We start from the raw sequence: 24,350 nt of genomic DNA, 5'->3' as shown, positions 1-24,350 counted from the left end.
GACAAACAGAACACAACAGTATAACTTGTCTGATGAATCATTTTGGAAACATTCTGACAAACAGAACACAACAGTATAACTTGTCTGATGAATCATTTTGGAAACATTCTGACAAACAGAACACAACAGAATAACTTGTCTGATGAATCATTTTGGAAACATTCTGACAAACAGAACACAACAGTATAACTTGTCTGATGAATCATTTTGGAAACATTCTGACAAACAGAACACAACAGTATAACTTGTCTGATGAATCATTTTGGAAACATTCTGACAAACAGAACACAACAGTATAACTTGTCTGATGAATCATTTTGGAAACATTCTGAAAAACAGAACACAACAGTATAACTTGTCTGATGAATCATTTTGGAAACATTCTGAATCATTTTGGAAACATTCTGAAAAACAACACAACAGTATAACTTGTCTGATGAATAATTTTGGAAACATTCTGAAAAAACAACACAACAGTATAACTTGTCTGGTGAATCATTTTGGAAACATTCTGACAAACAGAACACAACAGTATAACTTGTCTGGTGAATCATTTTGGAAACATTCTGACAAACAGAACACAACAGTATAACTTGTCTGGTGAATCATTTTGGAAACATTCTGACAAACAGAACACAACAGTATAACTTGTCTGGTGAATCATTTTGGAAACATTCTGCAAAAACAACACAACAGTATAACTTGTCTGGTGAATCATTTTGGAAACATTCTGACAAACAGAACACAACAGTATAACTTGTCTGATGAATCATTTTGGAAACATTCTGACAAACAGAACACAACAGAATAACTTGTCTGATGAATCATTTTGGAAACATTCTGACAAACAGAACACAACAGTATAACTTGTCTGGTGAATCATTTTGGAAACATTCTGACAAACAGAACACAACAGAATAACTTGTCTGATGAATCATTTTGGAAACATTCTGACAAACAGAACACAACAGTATAACTTGTCTGATGAATCATTTTGGAAACATTCTGACAAACAGAACACAACAGTATAACTTGTCTGATGAATCATTTTGGAAACATTCTGACAAACAGAACACAACAGTATAACTTGTCTGATGAATCATTTTGGAAACATTCTGAAAAACAGAACACAACAGTATAACTTGTCTGATGAATCATTTTGGAAACATTCTGATTTTGGAAAACAGAACACAACAGTATAACTTGTCTGATGAATCATTTTGGAAACATTCTGACAAACACAACACAACAGTATAACTTGTCTGGTGAATCATTTTGGAAACATTCTGACAAACAGAACACAACAGTATAACTTGTCTGATGAATCATTTTGGAAACATTCTGACAAACAGAACACAACAGTATAACTTGTCTGATGAATAATTTTGGAAACATTCTGAAAAAACAACACAACAGTGTAACTTGTCTGGTGAATCATTTTGGAAACATTCTGCAAAAACAACACAACAGTATAACTTGTCTGATGAATCATTTTGGAAACATTCTGACAAACAGAACACAACAGAATAACTTGTCTGATGAATCATTTAGGAAACATTCTGACAAACAGAACACAACAGTATAACTTGTCTGGTGAATCATTTTGGAAACATTCTGAAAAAACAACAACAACAGTAACTTGTCTGATGAATCATTTTGGAAACATTCTGAAAACACAACACAACAGTATAACTTGTCTGATGAATAATTTTGGAAACATTCGTGTGACATTCAGATACATAGTTTTAATGAGATGAGAGTAGACCAAGTGTTGTTTAAATTGACTCTTTCCAGCGGTCTAACCAGTTCAAAGTTAACCCTTAAATTGTTTTACGTGAAAAATCTTACCAAGTAAGTAAAAGAACACAATAGATATTTTTTTAACTTACTATAAATTCATATGAAACCTAATTTATCGTTCTATTGACCATTTGTCATTGAGTTTTATCATTATGGGAAGACAACTAATAACATCATTGTCACTCACCGTGACTGGTACATTACAAATTTTGAATCAGGGCTTTATAAATCTCACAGGTCAGGTCAAACTCTTGTCTGCTACAAATCACTGATCAGAAGCCCTTTTAATCATTATCAGAATTCGACAGTTTGGCTTGAAATACGATACACAACCCATTAGGCCTAGCGTTTAGGCCTACTGAACTGCATAAATCATTCAAAAAATACAATAATAGTAACTTTTACAGTAAACGGTTTTGACTTTAACTATTACAACGTTTCAACCCATGTAATTGGGTCATCACCAGTTAACAGTTAGCTTTCGTTTCTGAGCTGTAGGACTGTAAGGAAGTCGGTTTCTAACCAGTATCCGTCACCATTTCCTACGCTTCAGATCGAGTAGTAAAATGTGACCGTCAGTTTTATAACACTTGAACATTCTGATACTTTGTCTTTTGATACATTAAATGTCAAATTTCACTTACTGGTGTAAAAAGCTGTACAGTACCTTACGGCCCGGCATGGCCAGGTGTGTTAAGGCACTCGTAATCTGAGGGTCGCGTGTTCGAATCCCCGTCACACCATACATGCTCGCCCTTTCAGCCGTTGGGGGGCGTTATAATGTGACGGTCAATCCCACTATTCGTTTGTAAAAGAGTAGTCCAAGAGTTGGCGGTGGGTGGTGATGCCTTCCCTTTAGTCTTACACTGCTAACCTAGGGACGGCTAGTCCAGATAGCCCTCGTGTAGCTTTGCACGAAATTAAAACACAAACAATGGTCGCTGAACGTGAACTCGCATATTCACAGTCTTACCACACTGACCAGTGAGTCACACCCGACCAAGTTCACGCGAAAATTATAAAGAACACGTTTCTCAGTATTTTGTTTTTTTATATTCAGTTTCATAAGGACTGTGTAGACAACTGGTTACTCTGGGTCAAAGACGCCTGTCCCATTGACGGTCAGTCAGTTGTTAAAAGTACCGGACGTAAGAACGTTTCACCTTCTCGTGAACCAACAGTGTAAGTCATAATGAATGCCATTTAATTTCTACATGTTTCCTTTTCTGTTTATGTATTTAGATATCGTATTGTTTAAATGTAAGAACAGAATTGTTTAACTATATAGACTCGTTTAATGTTTAACGCACAAACGGAGTTCATGGTTTAACTAAATAACTTATTTTCTGTGGGTGTTGATTTAAAAATAATTATGTTCATTACTGTTGCACCTCAGATAAAATAAACAAAATACTAATTTGATTAAACATCTTTTACCAGTGTCTTAAATGTTATTCTCAGTTTATTTATGTTTTTGTTAAGGTGTTATTAAGTTATCTCTAATTTAATATAAGGTTACAAAATTATATTAAATTCCAAGAGATAATTAAATCGTTTGTAAACCTTCACACATTTTATTACGTGTTAGCAATGAGGCGTAACAAACGGGTATTACCCATAGCCTATCTATGATATAACACTATGTAACACAAATTTTGTTCCTGGATAGTATGTGTTATTTCTTAATTTTTTATGTTGTAAAAGTACAGAAAATGACCATTATTCCCTTCAAACTTTGCTTTTGTGACCTGGATAATGAATTTTAGAAATTAACCTATTTTCTGTGTAAAAAACAGGCAAATTTGTACATTTTCATTTACATAAGGTCTGAATAAAACAACATATGAATCAAGATTTACATGTATTTATACTAAAGTTATACAAAATTGTTTAGAAGTGAATAGTTTTTTGAGGTTTGCGACTGTAATGTAAATCACTTCCATGTATCAGCCCCCAAATATAATCTCCCATCATGTTTTTGTTATATGCTCCTTGGTAGTGGCGTTCGAAGTCCAGTATATCTTGGTGGAAGTGCTCACCTTGCTCCTCTGAGTATGCTCCCATGTTCTCCTTGAATTTATCAAGATGAGCATCAAGAATATGGACTTTCAGGGACATCCTGTAGTCCATTTTACCGAAGTTCTTCACCAGAGCGTCAACCAGTTCCACAAAATTTTCGGCCTTGTGATTACCCAAGAAGCCTCGAACCAGTGCGACAAAGCTGCCCCAAGCTTCTTTTTTTTTTTCCTTTCTTCTTGGGGAATTCTGTGCGCTCCAGGATCTTCTTTATTTGTGGTCCAACGAAGACACCAGCTTTGACCTTTGCCTCAGACAGCTTAGGGAAGAAGTCTTGAAGGTACTTGAAGACTGCAGACTCCTTATCAAGAGATGTGACAAATTGTTTCATGAGACCCAATTTTATGTGCAGTGGTGGGAACAACACCTTTACTAGTGACTAACACTTAACATTGTGCCTCCCCACAGAGAACTCGGTCCGCTGTGGCCAGTGCTTCCTGTTGTAGTGTGCTACGGCGTACCTGCTGTTCCAAAAGCAAAGATAACAGGGAAACTTGGTAAAGCTACCTTGAAGACCCATCAGGAATGTCACCATTTTGAAGTATCTGATAACCTCCCAGCCATACTCATCATACTTCAAGACTTCTAACAAGGTCTTGATGTTGTTGTATTCTTCTCTGAGGTGCACCGAATGAGCCAGGGGAAGAGACGGATACTTATTCCCGTTATGGAGCTTTAAGGCTTCTGGATGCTTCTGGAGAATGTTTGCAGCTTCTTGATGCCATATCTAATAAAATCAGATAGGTCTGTGTGTTCACTTAGGCAGCTAGAACAAAACTGAATTGGTGAGTGGTGAGCCCCTGTATATATATTACCATGGAAAGTTCTAGAAACATTCTAGAAAATTCTCTATCAGCTACTCAGCACTGAATCTACCTGAAATGTTCTACAAAATGGGTAAATTTGAAACTTTCATTACCCAGGTCACAAAAGCAAAATTTGAAAAGAAAAATAGGTCCTTTCCATTTGGTTTAGACATAAGCAATTGGGAAATAACACTTTCTGTCCAGGAACAAGAAAAAGTAAAAATTTTATTACATTGTGTAATAGATGACTGTCATCCGTAGTCTGTCAGTGATGTAACAAGTGGTATTGTCCATAGCCTATCAGTGATGTAACAAGTGGTATTGTCCATAGCCTATCAGTGATGTAACAAGTGGTATTGTCCATAGCCTATCAGTGATGTAACAAGTGGTATTGTCCATAGCCTATCAGTGATGTAACAAGTGGTATTGTCCATAGCCTATCAGTGATGTAACAAGTGGTATTGTCCATAGTCTATCAGTGATGTAACAGATGGTATTGTCCATAGCCTATCAGTGATGTAACAGATGGTATTGTCCATAGCCTATCAGTGATGTAACAGATAGTAGTGTCCATAGCCTATCAGTGATGTAACAGATGGTATTGTCCATAGCCTATCAGTGATGTAACAGATGGTATTGTCCATAGCCTATCAGTGATGTAACAGATGGTATTGTCCATAGCCTATCAGTGATGTAACAGGTGGTATTGTCCATAGCCTATCAGTGATGTAACAGGTGGTATTGTCCATAGCCTATCAGTGATGTAACAGATGGTATTGTCCATAGCCTATCAGTGATGTAACAGATGGTATTGTCCATAGCCTATCAGTGATGTAACAGGTGGTATTGTCCATAGCCTATCAGTGATGTAACAAGTGGTATTGTCCATAGCCTATCAGTGATGTAACAGGTGGTATTGTCCATAGCCTATCAGTGATGTAACAGATGGTATTGTCCATAGCCTATCAGTGATGTAACAAGTGGTATTGTCCATAGTCTATCAGTGATGTAACAGATGGTATTGTCCATAGCCTATCAGTGATGTAACAAGTGGTATTGTCCATAGCCTATCAGTGATGTAACAAGTGGTATTGTCCATAGTCTGTCAGTGATGTAACAGATGGTATTGTCCATAGCCTATCAGTGATGTAACAATGGTAGTGTCCATAGCCTATCAGTGATGTTGTCCATAGCCTATCAGTGATGTAACAGGTGGTATTGTCCATAACCTATCAGTGATGTAACAGGTGGTATTGTCCATAGCCTATCAGTGATGTAACAGGTGGTATTGTCCATAACCTATCAGTGATGTAACAGATAGTAGTGTCCATAGCCTATCAGTGATGTAACAGATGGTATTGTCCATAGCCTATCAGTGATGTAACAGATGGTATTGTCTATAGCCTATCAGTGATGTAACAGATGGTATTGTCCATAGCCTATCTTTGATGTAACAAGTGGTATTGTCCATAGTCTATCAGTGATGTAACGGATGGTATTTCCATAGCCTATCAGTGATGTAACAAGTGGTATTGTCCATAGCCAACAGTGATGTAACAAGTGGTATTGTCCATAGCCTACCAGTGATGTAACAGATGGTATTGTCCATAACCTACCAGTGATGTAACAGATGGTATTGTCCATAGTCTGTCAGTGATGTAACAGATGGTATTGTCCATATTACTTAAGAATCAGATTGACAGCAACATCCTCATGAGATTTATTCTTTTTCTTTTTTATTTATATATATATATATTTGCGTATTTATTAGTACTATATTATATTCATACATGTAGTCCACAGTGTTAAAGAATCACATAATTAGTTGGGTCTAGCAAGCCCTCTTGGTAAAGCTCTGGCGATCCGGTTTGGAATCTGTGAAGTACCACATAATATTCCCCATAATTCCAACTGTGTCTGTAAGCGTGGCAATCAATCTTTTAGAGTAGGGTGTTGTTAACCAGCTGCCATACCTCTCGATAAGGACACAAATTAAGGACGGTGGGTAGTTGGGGTGTTGCAGACTGGCTGCCATCTCTGTGGTCAAGGGCACAAATTAAGGACGGTGGGTAGTAGAGGTGGTGCAGACTGGCCGCCATCCGTCTGATCAAAGACACAAATTATAGATGGTTCGCAGTAAATACCAGTGGTTCATTTTCACATATGTGTGTGTATGTATGTGTATAATATATATGTATCCAGTGGATGTTGTGTCTATATTTAAGTATCTAGTTGTGGCATGTTGTACAATTTTACAAAGAATGTGATTGAATGACAAATATGATTCCGAAATGTAAGAAATAACATATCGTTTGACCTTTTCTGTTTCCAGGACTCACAGCGCCACGCTAGCGACAAACCTATCGCTTCCCACACCTAGTTTCACGTGCGACAGAAATAAGAAACTGTCAGGATCTTTATGTGATTCTAACGCTCAAAACCCCAGTGGTCTAACATGTATGTCAATGAGAGGTCATGTGAGGATGCTCGTGTCGAAGCCAAAGAGATTCAACCACGTGGTTTTACCTACAGTTACACGGCCCAAATTCTTTAGAGAGCGACCGCCAGATGGCGAACGTTGCATTAATGAGAAAAGTAAACTTACCTTGCCTGCTTTAAATGTTAAACACACACGTATTTATTCATAAATTGTAATATAATAATTAAAATATAGGATGTATCTAATTATCCTATATTTATATATAATGTTATAATAAAATTCGACTATATTTTTAATATTTCGTGTGAATAGATAGTTGATTATTTGAAGGTCTGTTGTTTTAACCCCTTAGCTTTAGATCGCGCCATATGATGCGCTCTAATTTGGTTCGGCATGGCCAAGTGTGTTAAGGCGTTCGATTCGTAATCCGAGGGTCGCGGGTTCAAATCCCGGTCGCACCAAATATGCTCGCCCTTTCAGCCGTGGGGATGTTATAATGTGACGGTCAATCCCACTATTCATTGGTAAAAGAGTAGCCCAAGAATTGGCGGTGGGTGGTGATGACTAGCTGCCTTCCCTCTAGTCTTACACTGCTAAATTAGGGACGGCTAGCACAGATGGCCCTCAAGTAGCTTTGTGCGAAATTCAAAACAAATAAGCGCTTTAATTTCTTTTAAGTAATAGTCTGCGAAACGCACCCAATTGACAACTAAATTTTTATTGGTTGGTAATTTATTTTCGCTTATATGATTGGCTCACTCATTAGCTCAAAGCATGCCGAATTACTTTTTAAAATATTACGGGCAATTTTATTATATACTTAAATATTACATAATACAAAGGAAATACAGGTAAAAATGTAGAATTATGGAAAAATAATTCCGCACTGCGCTGTTGTTTATAAGGGAAAAACTCCGCACAAAAAGATATACTGCGAGTAAACAATTCGGTGTTTCCATAACTCTTTGGGTTGCACAACTACTGAAAACAAACATTTTCAAAGAGTAATCTTTACCAAAAACACGACACTTCTGGCTCTGACACTTACATTTATCACGCTTTATTGGAAGCTCCGTTTATAGCATAATTTCCACGAGGTTACTCTTGTTTTTAAACTACGTAGTTATCAACAAATGTTAAATGTTTTATACCTTTAACCTGTTGATTGCCAAGTATTTCAGCTGCTACAATACAACTCTAACTCTTCTTCATTTTGTAACTTTTTTCGTGACGCAATTTTGGATCGAAAGTGAAACAATTTGTAAGTAGGTCAAATGCATATATAGTGCTGACATCTATCGTTGAAGATAGGTATTATTGAGAATGAATTAACTCGTCCGTGGCATTGTGTTACCGATCGGCTTGGACGAGTTATCTCATCTACGGCACTGAACAGGTTAAAGACGTTTCTACAAATATGCTGAATTAACGACAGAAAAATGAACTTAGGAAAATGTAAATGTTTGTCTTGCAAATGTGATCACTAAAGCAACAAACATGAGAAATGATATCGAATTTTCTTATAGGTCGCTTCTACATCAGTAGCGCTGTGGTAGTGAGAGAGACAAAAGGAAGGGTTAAAATGTGATGACTTCCCCATTCCTTCTTGTGCTGAGAAGAGACATTTGGTTTGAATTTCGTGCAAAACTACACGAGCGCAATCTGCGCTAGCCGCCCTAATTTATCAGTGTAAGACTAGAGGGAAGGCAGCTGGTCATCACCACCCACCGCCAAATCACAGGCTACTCTTTTACCAACGAATAGTGGGATTGACCGTCACATTATAACGCCCCCACGGCTGAAAAGATGAGCATGTTTGGTGGGACGGAGATTCGAACCCGCGACCCTCAAACTACGAGTGGACTGCCTTAACCACCTGGCCATAGGAGAGACAAACCAAGGATGGTTCTGTTAAAGAATAGTACTTAGCGGCACTCGGTGTTCATTTATCGTACTAAAGAACTGACAGTTGCTGTTTAACTCGTAAAATCAAAACTATTAACTAAAAGCCAGAAATCCCATCTTATTATTGTTACTGTCTTATTCTTCTCAGAGTCTTTAAATATGAGATCTCTTACACGAAATCGTAAGTTGTCTAAGTCCACGAAAACTACACTGACGAAATACGAAACGCAGAATAACATTTTAAACAAAATAACTCGTCTGTATTAGACTGTTAGCTTTTATAACGTAAACAGAACAAACTAGTTTATGCTTGATGCTGGAACTATCCAATCAGTTTTAATATTTCAATAAATTCTCTTTCAGGCCCCGGCATGGCCAGGTGGTTAAGGCAATCGACTCGTAATGTGATGGTCGCGGGTTCGAATCCCCGTCACACTAAAACATGCTCGCCCTTTTAGCTGTGGGTGCGTTATAATGTGACAGTCAATCCCACTATTCGTTGGTAAAAGAGTAGCCCAAGAGTTGGCGGTGGGTGGTGATGACTAGCTGCCTTCCCTTTAGTCTTACACTGCAAAATTAGGGACGGCTAACGCAGATAACCCTCGAGTAGCTTTGCGTGAAACTCAAACCAAACCAATCGTTATTCAATGGTTTGTCTGAAGGCGTATGGCGCCAGAAACATAGGATTCGATACCCGTGATTGGCACAGACAGATAATCCGAAGTGTAGCTTTACACTTGACAACAAAACAAACAATTCTCAAGAAAAAAAAAATTATGTCTGAAAAAAAAAAAAATTCTTCGAGTTACTTAAACTCACAGTGCCCCAGGGGTACGTCTGCGAAGTTACAACGCTAGAAACCGGGTTTTGATACTCGTGGTGAGCAGAGCACAGATAGCCCTTTGTTTATAGTTAAGCACAAAGCTACACAAACAAGTCAACGAAATCAGTCGAAGATTTAGACTCGAAGCCATTGAACAAACTTCGCACTTTCAGCTTTGTTCACGTTAGAAAAATGACTGTCACTCCCCTTACCCAGTTTCAATATACGGACACCGTTATTTTCTTTCTCTTTGGTCAGTTCACCAAAATTAAGTTCGGCTGTATCTGAATTGTGAGACCAGGCCACGTGTGCATCAGGTTGAAAATTCCAATTGTGTTCGTGTTTAAGAAAGACAGAAGGAAACACATCTGTGGTCAGTACAAAATGATTTAGTACTAATTAACAATGATCGTGAAATGTGCAGTAGTGTTGCTACAATCTAATGTTACCTGTTGATAGACAATGCTTGTCAATGTAAAATATGTGGCAGCTGTTAAATATGGAGTGGGTGAGGGGTCAACAATTACAAACAAAGATAAATTCGATTAAAAGTGTAAACCATTAGATAGAGTAATAAATGTAACTCGGCGTATTTTAAGAATGTGTCGTAGATTGGCGCCTTTGTTCCAATGTTTGAATATGTAGCCACACGTAAATCTGCGAGTCCATCATGACGTAGCAGGATTAAACTGGTGATACGAGGTATAAACCGAAATCCATTAGACTATCGTTTGATGTTTATATAGGTAGAAAGGATGTTTTAATTAATTGGATAAGATGTATATATTCACGTTTCTTAAGTGACTTTTTGTTTGTTCTTGTTAGATGTACAAATTATAAATGGATCTGAAAAGTGTTTGTTCCGACTTCCTGAATCATCAACCCATGACAATGTATGATAGTATATTCATGCTTTGGTGCCATCTATTGGCGTAAATCAGTAATAATTAACTCTGACGGAAAATCTTAATATCGGATTTTCGCAGAATTTGTAGCCTGGATTCCACAAAATGTCGTGTTAGGCTATATTTATGTACATGAACAAAAAACAATTGTCATCGAATTGTTTCCCTACTGTCATCCTCGGATTTTCCCGTCACAAAATTCAAACCCTTGTTTTTAAGATGTTAACCAGTTTTGGGTGGCTAATCCTGAACAAATGTTTTAGAAACATGTATTTATTAAAAAACACACTAAAATTGAACTTGTATGTTTTGTAAATTATATAGATGAACACCACTCTTCAATTTTGTTTGTTTTTTATTACTTACGCACAAAACTACACAGTGGGCTGTTTATGCTGTGCCCACGATGGGTATCGGTATCAGCTTTCATTGGTATTAAAAAAGGTATATAATAAACCACATAGGTTTTTAAGGCACTATAACATCGCTAGTCCATAAACACAGTAACACACGTTAATAACATATATGCACTGATCAGGATATATTACTCTCTGTCAATAGTATAATATAATTTGACTAGGGCCTCAGAAGCTATTAGTTAGTTTTTAAAATTATGTAAAAAGGTTATAAAATCACATCAAATTTAACGGGAAAAAATATACTACGAAAATCTGCTGTTATTAACATTATCGACTATTATCACAGACGTTACACATACTTTTGTAGAAAACATCACGTGTTTTATACATTAGTCCAACATTAGGATCGCCAGAAAAAAAAACAAGGTAAACTGTAGGACTGACATTTATAACAAACGGTGAAAAATTCCTATTGTTGAAAGAAAAGATACTGAACTTAGATTATGTGAGTCAAATATTTGAAAGTTACATATAACAATCATAACATTTAGAAAATAATTTTGTAAATGGTACTTTTGGTTTGTCTTTTTTTTTAAGATGTTTAATAATTGGGTGGCAAATAAAAACAACAGTTGTTTGAAGCTCCACAAAAGTAAGATTCTTGAACTGTAAAATTAAATAATTATTAATATTTATCTTAATTTATATGATGAAAGTTTAAAAAAACAACAGTTTTTTTTAATATGTTGATTTGACTGGTATGTATTAATACCAGAGAATTATACAAACGTATAAATATATATACACTCTTGTATATTATCAATAATGACCACAGTCCACACTAATTATTTTAACTGCCTGTAGAGATTCCTTTTCAGGTATCATTTAAATAAACTTTCTTTGCAGCTTTCATTAAGACTAGAAACAACAGGAATGTATAACAGTTCTTAGTTTAAAACTGAGTTCTAGTTTTACAAAGTCCAAGTTTGTATTTTATAACTTAAGGGTCTGCAGGTGGTTAGTCACTCTGGCACTAGTTTTGCTTCGGTCCTGGTTTGCAGGAGTAACCAGAGGAGTAAAAGGGTCTAGCAGTAACATTCATATTACTCCTGTTACACACAGCTTCAGAGCTCTTGGAAAAGGACGTAGCATTTGTATGGATAACTGGTGTTGAACGAGCCATAATTGTGACACCATTGACTTTCTTTAGGTGGAACTGAGAATGATGGAAACAGTTCTCAGTAAGCATGAACCCCCTTGCATCTCCAGCACCAGGACTCATGTTGTTGTTGATGCAACATGGAACTCTTGAAGATGAAACAATGTTGGGGTGACTTCCATGAACACAACCACTGGAAGCGATTGGTCTTGAGGAATAAGGTAGTCGGCTCTTCTGCACCTGAAAACAAAACCAGGAACACAGAGGAAATTTCTATTAAAAAAACAACATACAGTTCCAACATCACTTGTTACACAAAAACACACATAAAGTAAGTTTGCTTCAGAAATTTGCTCAAACTTATGCAGAAACCATTTACATGTATTACTCAATTTTGAACTGTTAGACTAGGAAGGTAGCAGCCAATACCTTCTGTTAGACTAGGAAGGTAGCAGCCAGTACCCACTGTTAGACTAGGAAGGTAGCAGCCAGTACCCACTGTTAGACTAGGAAGGTAGCAGCCAGTACCCACTGTTAGACTAGGAAGATAGCAGCCAGTACCCACTGTTAGATTAGGAAGGTAGCAGCCAGTGCCCACTGTTAGATTAGGAAGGTAGCAGCCAGTACCCACTGTTAGACTAGGAAGGTAGCAGCCAGTACCCACTGTTAGACTAGGAAGGTAGCAGCCAGTACCCTCTGTTAGACTAGGAAGGTAGCAGCCAGTACCCTCTGTTAGACTAGGAAGGTAGCAGCCAGTACCCACTGTTAGACTAGGAAGATAGCAGCCAGTACCCACTGTTAGACTAGGAAGGTAGCAGCCAGTACCCTCTGTTAGATTAGGAAGGTAGCAGCCAGTACCCACTGTTAGACTAGGAAGGTAGCAGCCAGTACCCACTGTTAGACTAGGAAGGTAGCAGCCAGTACCCACTGTTAGACTAGGAAGGTAGCAGCCAGTACCCACTGTTAGACTAGGAAGGTAGCAGCCAGTACCCACTGTTAGACTAGGAAGGTAGCAGCCAGTACCCACTGTTAGACTAGGAAGGTAGCAGCCAGTACCCTCTGTTAGACTAGGAAGGTAGCAGCCAGTACCCACTGTTAGACTAGGAAGGTAGCAGCCAGTACCCTCTGTTAGACTAGGAAGGCAGCAGCCAGTACCCACTGATAGACTAGGAAGGTAGCAGCCAGTACCCACTGTTAGACTAGGAAGGTAGCAGCCAGTACCCACTGTTAGACTAGGAAGGTAGCAGCCAGTACCCACTGTTAGACTAGGAAGATAGCAGCCAGTAACCACTGTTAGACTAGGAAGATAGCAGCCAGTACCCACTGTTAGACTAGGAAGGTAGCAGCCAGTACCCACTGTTAGACTAGGAAGGTAGCAGCCAGTACCCACTGTTAGACTAGGAAGGTAGCAGCCAGTACCCACTGTTAGACTAGGAAGATAGCAGCCAGTACCCTCTGTTAGACTAGGAAGGTAGCAGCCAGTACCCTCTGTTAGACTAGGAAGGTAGCAGCCAGTACCCTCTGTTAGACTAGGAAGATAGCAGCCAGTACCCACTGTTAGACTAGGAAGGTAGCAGCCAGTACCCACTGTTAGACTAGGAAGGTAGCAGCCAGTACCCACTGTTAGACTAGGAAGGTAGCAGCCAGTACCCACTGTTAGACTAGGAAGGTAGCAGCCAGTACCCACTGTTAGACTAGGAAGGTAGCAGCCAGTACCCACTGTTAGACTAGGAAGATAGCAGCCAGTACCCACTGTTAGACTAGGAAGATAGCAGCCAGTACCCACTGTTAGACTAGGAAGATAGCAGCCAGTACCCACTGTTAGACTAGGAAGGTAGCAGCCAGTACCCACTGTTAGACTAGGAAGGTAGCAGCCAGTACCCACTGTTAGACTAGGAAGATAGCAGCCAGTACCCACTGTTAATGTCTGGGTCACTCTGAGATTTAACTGTTGTTTTTTATAATAAACTCAAGGTTCCAAAGTGCATGTCTAAATACTTTTCTACACTAACAAGAGGCAAACCATGGTTCAACATTCAGTTCTGTAATGGCTTCAAGGTCTCAGAGACAACATACAACTAAAACTACTAATTTCAACATTACACTTTACTATCATTGTTTTCCCAAGTTAAATTTCAAGTAATTAAAACCTCTACACAACATATCTTACTTTCTGCCCCTCGTGTATGATAATTGATCAGTGAGACCCTCCAACTGAATCAAACCTCAAACACAGATTTCTAAACCTAAACAAACATCCTACTACCAATTAAAAACTGGGTATCTTAAAACTGATGTGGAAATTCAAGTTGAGAATAGCATTGCTTTAACTTTTTAAATTAATATACAGAACTCAAATATCCAAATAACTGTTGAAATGCAGAAGATGGACAATTTATTTTTATGTAACTTAGCAACTCATGTTCATTATTACAATACATACAAAACCAGAGCTATCTATTCCACAAGCTCAAAAGGTTTACATGTGATACTAAACGTGGAAGACGATACCTGGACTTCAGTATCAACCATGTCATGCTAGATAAGGGAAACAGAGATGTGTAGTTATCTGAAATCATTTCTTGTAGCTGTTCACAATCATCTAAATACACTTTTATTACAAAGAATCTTGCTTTGAACAAAGTTTTATATTAAAAGTGGAAACAGATGATTTAACTAATCTCAACAGTAAAAATAATAAATTATTTTAACTTTTATTATATCAATTAATATATTATATTAATAGCCATCAGAATGAGGTAGTTTCCTCCAGAATAAAACAAGCCACGTGCCCAAATTTACCATTTTACAACTGCACAAACAAAAGTTCAGGGCTTTTAAGAAGTAAGAAAACTGTACTGCTAATAATGAAAGTTAATTAATATTAATTAATAACTTGGTTGTTAGCATCATACGTTCTGAACCAGTGAAGTTATACAAACCATAATGCTGACATAGCCTTTTAAACTAACACAATATAGACAGAAAGACCAACAAAGAACCTAATACCTTCAACTTAACTTGACGTACTCTCTATACATATCACCTGAAGGTAAATGTGTACTTTACCTCTCCTGCTGTTCCCAACGATGCCTCTGCTGTGTGTTCCAAAATATGCACGGGAGCAGCCGTGTCTGTCTGATTTGTCACATAAGCAGGTGTTCCTGGTACGACACTGCAAACAGGAACATTAACATAATAGTACATCTCAGTGCTGGGTGCAGAAGCACCACCTGGTGGATGTACAGTAGCTGGTGGGTACACAGAACGTGCTGGAACCCCAGATATCTGTCAACAGATGAGAAACATCTTTCACTTATGAAGTTCTCAATCATCAAACAATGGTGACACTCTATACATGTTTATCATATCTATATATTTGCACGTTATTATTGTAGGTGAAAAACTGATTTATCATTTATCACTTTTTCAATATCTTATCAACAGTTACATGGAATTGAACAATATGTAACACAGATTTCACCAATTTGTTACTTCAAACAACTTAACTCAAAAGAGAAGTTAAACAAGTTTCAATTTTTTGCTGAAATGTTTTTGTTACGAGTTTTGGTATTAGAGTTGATGGAGTGCACACAGTAACAGCTGTCAATTCTGGATAATTGATATCTCAAAGAAAATATCCAAAGATATGTATTTCTTCATACTTCACTTATATCAAAAAACAGGTTCTGCAGGTGTTAATTGTGCAGTATTTTTATGGATGTTTCTCTAGTGAAAATGTTTTATGAGAACATGGAATTTGGTTAAAATCATAATCCCTTACATTGATTGTTCTTCTAAAAACAATACCATATGGTACTGGTATTGTTACTTACCATGTGGTACTGGTATTGTTGAGGTAGATAAACTGGTTGAGTGTAGAGCATAGGGAAGCCAACCTGAAAATCAATATAATTGTGTCAGGTCATGGTTGTGTAGCACATGAACATTCCTGTTTCTAGAGTATTACATTTGAAACATTTCATGATACACAATGTTACTGTTATAACAACTTTTGCCACACACGGTTAAATCATGTTGTTCTCTACCACGGTTTAAACGTGACTCGTGCTTACAGTAATGGCGTCCTTCCCAACTTTAAGTAGCTTCACTATGGAAAATACAACACATCACTTCGATAGCACTAGCTTCACAGACAGAGCTGCCCAGGACTTGTTCTGACAGTCCAGGACTCCTACACTCTGTAACCATTGCCATCTGGCACAAAGTATTACTGAAAATACATTCTACATAAGCATAAAAAAAATTCTTTGTCAATGTTGCAGTAGATTTAACTTCAAAAATTACCATATTTGCCCAAATAGAATGTGCCCTTGAACAAAATATAAACCACTTTTGAAAGGTTAAATTGAAAAAATATTTGTTTATTTTAACACATCAGTTATTGGATCATTTCTAAATGTACTAAACATATTCATCACATCTGGAAACCCTTCATTAAATGACCTTACGCATAAATTTTAAAAATTTACTGGAACGTTTACGTGTGTTAATAAATTACTAAATCATCAGAACTGTTGCTACCATCAGATTTTGTTTCCTCCTCTTCCGATCCTCACAATGTGCAACATATTTTAACGACCTTTAACGAGAGTTAGTAACTTTCTTTGGCAGCTGCTAATGTACATAAATATAACGTGCTGTCAGTTTTCCAGGAAGTGTGCATTGATACTTGGGAACATAAGGTACTTAATAGAAACAAACACTTTTCATAAACAGTCAAAACAAATAAGCTTTATGCCAAAATACTTTAAATGTCCACACAAGAAACCCTGCACACAAAACTGAAAAAAAAAACCCACACTAAATGAATTCACTTGCACTTAGCAGGGCACATCAGACACAATCTATTCAACAGTTTTTACCACATAAAGCCTATTTTCTTTCAAATAACAGTTTTTGTGGCTTGTATAAATATTTTCAAAACTGTATGGATATATTAAAATATACCATCAATGTGTCCTTTGTATAAAAATTATTACAATCAGAAAAGTTAAACTCAGCCCAGATTAAAGTTTATTTCAAACTGTTTGAACAGACTCATCATTCATGTTACAACAAAAGCTATCCCAGTGAACGAATTTACAACTTTTCAAACTTGATAGAATTACAAACAGGAAAATCTATCTTTGGGTGGTGGTATGAGGAAGGTAACTGAAGGCACCAGCATCTAGAGGCTGGACTGCTTTCTATCACCCACTATTTATCATAGCTACAACTTTGTTTATAAAAAAAACATTATACACAAATAATCTGATGTTTTAATATCCAAAGTTGGTCAAAAACTTAGTTCAGTAATAACAAAACAAAACAGCAAAAATAATGTAAAACAACTCACGTGGGACTGTGGAAAGTTGTAAGGAGTGTCAGATGTGAGTGAAGAGACACCAGGATTCTGGTAGACATACAAAGCTCCATTGTGATAAAACACTACAGGACCATTCAATACATGTGGAGTGTCTAAACAATAAAAAATGTGACCCTTTAAACACTTCTCACATAGCAAGACATAAACAAGTGTACGTGATATAACACTCACATAGCTCAGCTAGCTTATTAATAACAAGACATAAACAAGTGTACGTGATATAACACTCACATAGCTAGCTTATTAATAACAAGACATAAACAAGTGTACGTGATATAACACTCACATAGCTCAGCTAGCTTATTAATAACAAGACATAAACAAGTGTACGTGATATAACACTAACATAGCTCAGCTAGCTTATTAATAACAAGACATAAACAAGTGTACGTGATATAACACTCACATAGCTCAGCTAGCTTATTAATAACAAGACATAAACAAGTGTATGTGATATAACACTCACATAGCTCAGCTAGCTTATTAATAACAAGACATAAACAAGTTAATGCGTGATATAACACTAACATAGCTCAGCTAGCTTATTAATAACAAGACATAAACAAGTGTACGTGATATAACACTCACATAGCTCAGCTAGCTTATTAATAACAAGACATAAACAAGTGTACGTGATATAACACTAACATAGCTCAGCTAGCTTATTAATAACAAGACATAAACAAGTGTACGTGATATAACACTCACATAGCTCAGCTAGCTTATTAATAACAAGACATAAACAAGTGTAATGCATTGATATAACACTAACATAGCTCAGCTAGCTTATTAATAACAAGACATAAACAAGTGTATGCGTGATATAACACTCACATAGTTCAGCTTATTAATAACAAGACATAAACAACTGTAATGCATTGATATAACACTCACATAGCAGCTAGCTTATTAATAACAAGACATAAACAAGTGTGCGTGATATAACACTCACATAGCTCAGCTAGCTTATTAATAACAAGACATAAACAAGTGTAATGCATTGATATAACACTCACATAGCTCAGCTAGCTTATTAATAACAAGACATAAACAAGAGTATGTGATATAACACTAACATAGCTCAGCTAGCTTATTAATAACAAGACATAAACAAGTGTACGTGATATAACACTCACATAGCGAGCTTATTAATAACAAGACATAAACAAGTGTACGTGATATAACACTCACATAGCGAGCTTATTAATAACAAGACATAAACAAGTGTACGTGATATAACACTCACATAGCTCAGCTAGCTTATTAATAACAAGACATAAACAAGTAATGCATTGATATAACACTCACATAGTTCAGCTTATTAATAACAAGACATAAACAACTGTACGTGATATAACACTCACATAGCGAGCTTATTAATAACAAGACATAAACAAGTGTACGTGATATAACACTCACATAGCTCAGCTAGCTTATTAATAACAAGACATAAACAAGTGTATGCGTGATATAACACTCACATAGCTCAGCTAGCTTATTAATAACAAGACATAAACAAGAGTATGTGATATAACACTAACATAGCTCAGCTAGCTTATTAATAACAAGACATAAACAAGTGTGCATGATATAACACTCACATAGCGGGCTTATTAATAACAAGACATAAACAAGTGTAATGCGTGATATAACACTCACATAAGCGAGCTTATTAATAACAAGACATAAACAAGTGTATGCGTGATATAACACTCACATAGCTCAGCTAGCTTATTAATAACAAGACAAACAACTGTACGTGATATAACACTCACATAGCTCAGCTAGCTTATTAATAACAAGACAAACAACTGTACGTGATATAACACTCACATAGCTCAGCTAGCTTATTAATAACAAGATATAAACAAGTGTATGTGATATAACACTCACATAGCTCAGCTAGCTTATTAATAACAAGACATAAACAAGTGTACGTGATATAACACTAACATAGCTCAGCTAGCTTATTAATAACAAGACATAAACAAGTGTATGTGATATAACACTCACATAGCTCAGCTAGCTTATTAATAACAAGACATAAACAAGTGTACGTGATATAACACTAACATAGCTCAGCTAGCTTATTAATAACAAGACATAAACAAGTGTACGTGATATAACACTCACATAGTTCAGCTTATTAATAACAAGACATAAACAACTGTACGTGATATAACACTCACATAGCTCAGCTAGCTTATTAATAACAAGACAAACAACTGTGCAGTGATATAACACTCACATAGCTCAGCTAGCTTATTAATAACAAGACAAACAACTGTACGTGATATAACACTCACATAGCTCAGCTAGCTTATTAATAACAAGTCAAACAACTGTACGTGATATAACACTCACATAGCTCAGCTAGCTTATTAATAACAAGACAAACAACTGTACGTGATATAACACTCACATAGCGAGCTTATTAATAACAAGACATAAACAAGTGTACGTGATATAACACTCACATAGCTCAGCTAGCTTATTAATAACAAGACAAACAACTGTACGTGATATAACACTCACATAGCTCAGCTAGCTTATTAATAACAAGACATAAACAAGTGTACGTGATATAACACTCACATAGCTCAGCTAGCTTATTAATAACAAGACATAAACAAGAGTATGTGATATAACACTAACATAGCTCAGCTAGCTTATTAATAACAAGACATAAACAAGTGTACGTGATATAACACTCACATAGCTCAGCTAGCTTATTAATAACAAGACAAACAACTGTACGTGATATAACACTCACATAGCTCAGCTGGCTTATTAATAACAAGTCAAACAACTGTAATGCGCATTGATATAACACTCACATAGCTCAGCTAGCTTATTAATAACAAGACATAAACAAGTGTGCGTGATATAACACTCACATAGCTCAGCTAGCTTATTAATAACAAGACATAAACAAGTGTATGTGATATAACACTAACATAGCTCAGCTAGCTTATTAATAACAAGACAAACAACTGTACGTGATTTAACACTCACATAGCTCAGCTAGCTTATTAATAACAAGACATAAACAAGTGTACGTGATATAACACTCACATAGTTCAGCTTATTAATAACAAGACATAAACAAGTGTACGTAATATAACACTAACATAGCTCAGCTAGCTTATTAATAGCAAGACATAAACAAGTGTACGTGATATAACACTCACATAGCTCAGCCAGCTTATTAATAACAAGACATAAACAAGTGTAACGTGATATAACACTCACATAGCTAGCTTATTAATAACAAGACATAAACAAGTGTGCATTGATATAACACTCACATAGCTCAGCCAGCTTATTAATAACAAGACATAAACAAGTGTACGTGATATAACACTCACATAGCTCAGCTAGCTTATTAATAACAAGACATAAACAAGTGTACGTGATATAATACTCACATAGCTCAGCTAGCTTATTAATAGCAAGACAAACAAGTGTACGTGATATAACACTCACATAGCTCAGCCAGCTTATTAATAACAAGACATAAACAAGTGTGCATTGATATAACACTCACATAGCTAGCTTATTAATAACAAGACATAAACAAGTGTAATGTGATATAACACTCACATAGCTCAGCCAGCTTATTAATAACAAGACATAAACAAGTGTAATGCGGATATAACACTCACATAGCTCAGCTAGCTTATTAATAACAAGACATAAACAAGTGTACGTGATATAATACTCACATAGCTCAGCCAGCTTATTAATAACAAGACATAAACAAGTGTACGTGATATAACACTCACATAGTTCAGCTAGCTTATTAATAACAAGACATAAACAAGTGTACGTGATATAACACTCACATAGCTCAGCCAGCTTATTAATAACAAGACATAAACAAGTGTACGTGATATAATACTCACATAGCAAGCTTATTAATAACAAGACATAAACAAGTGTACGTGATATAACACTCACATAGAGAGCTTATTAATAACAAGACATAAACAAGTGTACGTGATATAACACTCACATAGCTCAGCTAGCTTATTAATAACAAAACATAAACAAGTGTACGTGATATAACACTCACATAGCTCAGCTAGCTTATTAATAACAAGACATAAACAAGTGTATGTGATATAATACTCACATAGCTCAGCCAGCTTATTAATAACAAGACATAAACAAGTGTACGTGATATAATACTCACATAGCAAGCTTATTAATAACAAGACATAAACAAGTGTACGTGATATAACACTCACATAGCAAAGCTTTATTAATAACAAGACATAAACAAGTGTAATGCGTGATATAATACTCACATAGCTCAGCCAGCTTATTAATAACAAGACATAAACAAGTGTAATGTGATATAATACTCACATAGCAAGCTTATTAATAACAAGACATAAACAAGTGTACGTGATATAATACTCACATAGCTAGCTTATTAATAACAAGACATAAACAAGTGTACGTGATATAATACTCACATAGCTAGCTTATTAATAACAAGACATAAACAAGTGTACGTGATATAATACTCACATAGCAAGCTTATTAATAACAAGACATAAACAAGTGCATGCGGATATAACACTCACATAGCTAGCTTATTAATAACAAGACATAAACAAGTGTAATGCGATATAACACTCACATAGCAAGCTTATTAATAACAAGACATAAACAAGTAATGCGTGATATAATACTCACATATCTCAGCCAGCTTATTAATAACAAGACATAAACAAGTGTACGTGATATAATACTCACATAGCAAGCTTATTAATAACAAGACATAAACAAGTGTACGTGATATAATACTCACATAGCTAGCTTATTAATAACAAGACATAAACAAGTGTACGTGATATAATACTCACATAGCTAGCTTATTAATAACAAGACATAAAACAAGTGTAATGCGGATATAATACTCACATAGCTAGCTTATTAATAACAAGACATAAACAAGTGTACGTGATATAATACTCACATAGCAAGCTTATTAATAACAAGACATAAACAAGTGTACGTGATATAATACTCACATAGCTCAGCTAGCTTATTAATAACAAGACATAAACAAGTGTACGTGATATAATACTCACATAGCTCAGCTAGCTTATTAATAACAAGACATAAACAAGTGTACGTGATATAACACTCACATAGTTCAGCTTATTAATAACAAGACATAAACAAGTGTACGTGATATAACACTCACATAGTTCAGCTTATTAATAACAAGACATAAACAACTGTACGTGATATAACACTCACATAGCTCAGCTAGCTTATTAATAACAAGACAAACAACTGTACGTGATATAACACTCACATAGCTCAGCTAGCTTATTAATAACAAGTCAAACAACTGTACGTGATATAACACTCACATAGCTCAGCTAGCTTATTAATAACAAGACAAACAACTGTGCGTGATATAACACTCACATAGCGAAGCTTATTAATAACAAGACATAAACAAGTGTAATGCGTGATATAACACTCACATAGCTCAGCTAGCTTATTAATAACAAGACAAACAACTGTGCGTGATATAACACTCACATAGCTCAGCTAGCTTATTAATAACAAGACATAAACAAGTGTAATGCGGATATAACACTCACATAGCTCAGCTAGCTTATTAATAACAAGACATAAACAAGAGTATGTGATATAACACTAACATAGCTCAGCTAGCTTATTAATAACAAGACATAAACAAGTGTACGTGATATAACACTCACATAGCTCAGCTAGCTTATTAATAACAAGACAAACAACTGTAATGTGATATAACACTCACATAGCTCAGCTAGCTTATTAATAACAAGACAAACAACTGTAACGGTGATATAACACTCACATAGCTCAGCTAGCTTATTAATAACAAGTCAAACAACTGTAATGCGTGATATAACACTCACATAGCTCAGCTAGCTTATTAATAACAAGACATAAACAAGTGTACGTGATATAACACTCACATAGCTCAGCTAGCTTATTAATAACAAGACATAAACAAGTGTACGTGATATAACACTCACATAGTTCAGCTTATTAATAACAAGACATAAACAAGTGTACGTAATATAACACTAACATAGCTCAGCTAGCTTATTAATAGCAAGACAAACAAGTGTACGTGATATAACACTCACATAGCTCAGCCAGCTTATTAATAACAAGACATAAACAAGTGTACGTGATATAACACTCACATAGCTAGCTTATTAATAACAAGACATAAACAAGTGTACGTGATATAACACTCACGTAGCTCAGCCAGCTTATTAATAACAAGACATAAACAAGTGTACGTGATATAACACTCACATAGCTCAGCTAGCTTATTAATAACAAGACATAAACAAGTGTAATGATATAATACTCACATAGCTCAGCCAGCTTATTAATAACAAGACATAAACAAGTGTACGTGATATAACACTCACATAGTTCAGCTAGCTTATTAATAACAAGACATAAACAAGTGTACGTGATATAACACTCACATAGCTCAGCCAGCTTATTAATAACAAGACATAAACAAGTGTACGTGATATAATACTCACATAGCAAGCTTATTAATAACAAGACATAAACAAGTGTACGTGATATAACACTCACATAGAGAGCTTATTAATAACAAGACATAAACAAGTGTACGTGATATAACACTCACATA

General features: G+C 35.9%; 1 protein-coding gene across 5 annotated transcripts in view; it reads right to left on the bottom strand.

Moving 5' to 3' along the window:
- Nucleotides 1-11,092: 11,092 nt before the first annotated feature.
- LOC143234629 (uncharacterized) overlaps nt 11,093-24,350 on the bottom strand; it is a 45,407-nt gene continuing 32,149 nt past the window's right edge. For all 5 annotated transcript variants that reach the window (XM_076472102.1, XM_076472098.1, XM_076472100.1 and 2 more), the window contains 4 exons: nt 17,633-17,754; nt 16,110-16,172; nt 15,343-15,561; nt 11,093-12,513 (listed from right to left, as the gene is read on the bottom strand). In XM_076472102.1, the coding sequence (XP_076328217.1) occupies nt 12,148-12,513; nt 15,343-15,561; nt 16,110-16,172; nt 17,633-17,754 (770 nt within the window). In that variant the 3' untranslated portion in view covers nt 11,093-12,147. The remainder of the gene's footprint in view (nt 12,514-15,342; nt 15,562-16,109; nt 16,173-17,632; nt 17,755-24,350) is intronic.

This window comes from Tachypleus tridentatus, chromosome 12 (genome assembly GCF_004210375.1).
Source record: "Tachypleus tridentatus isolate NWPU-2018 chromosome 12, ASM421037v1, whole genome shotgun sequence".
Taxonomy (NCBI): domain Eukaryota; kingdom Metazoa; phylum Arthropoda; class Merostomata; order Xiphosura; family Limulidae; genus Tachypleus; species Tachypleus tridentatus.
This window is presented reverse-complemented; position numbering and strand designations above follow the sequence as displayed.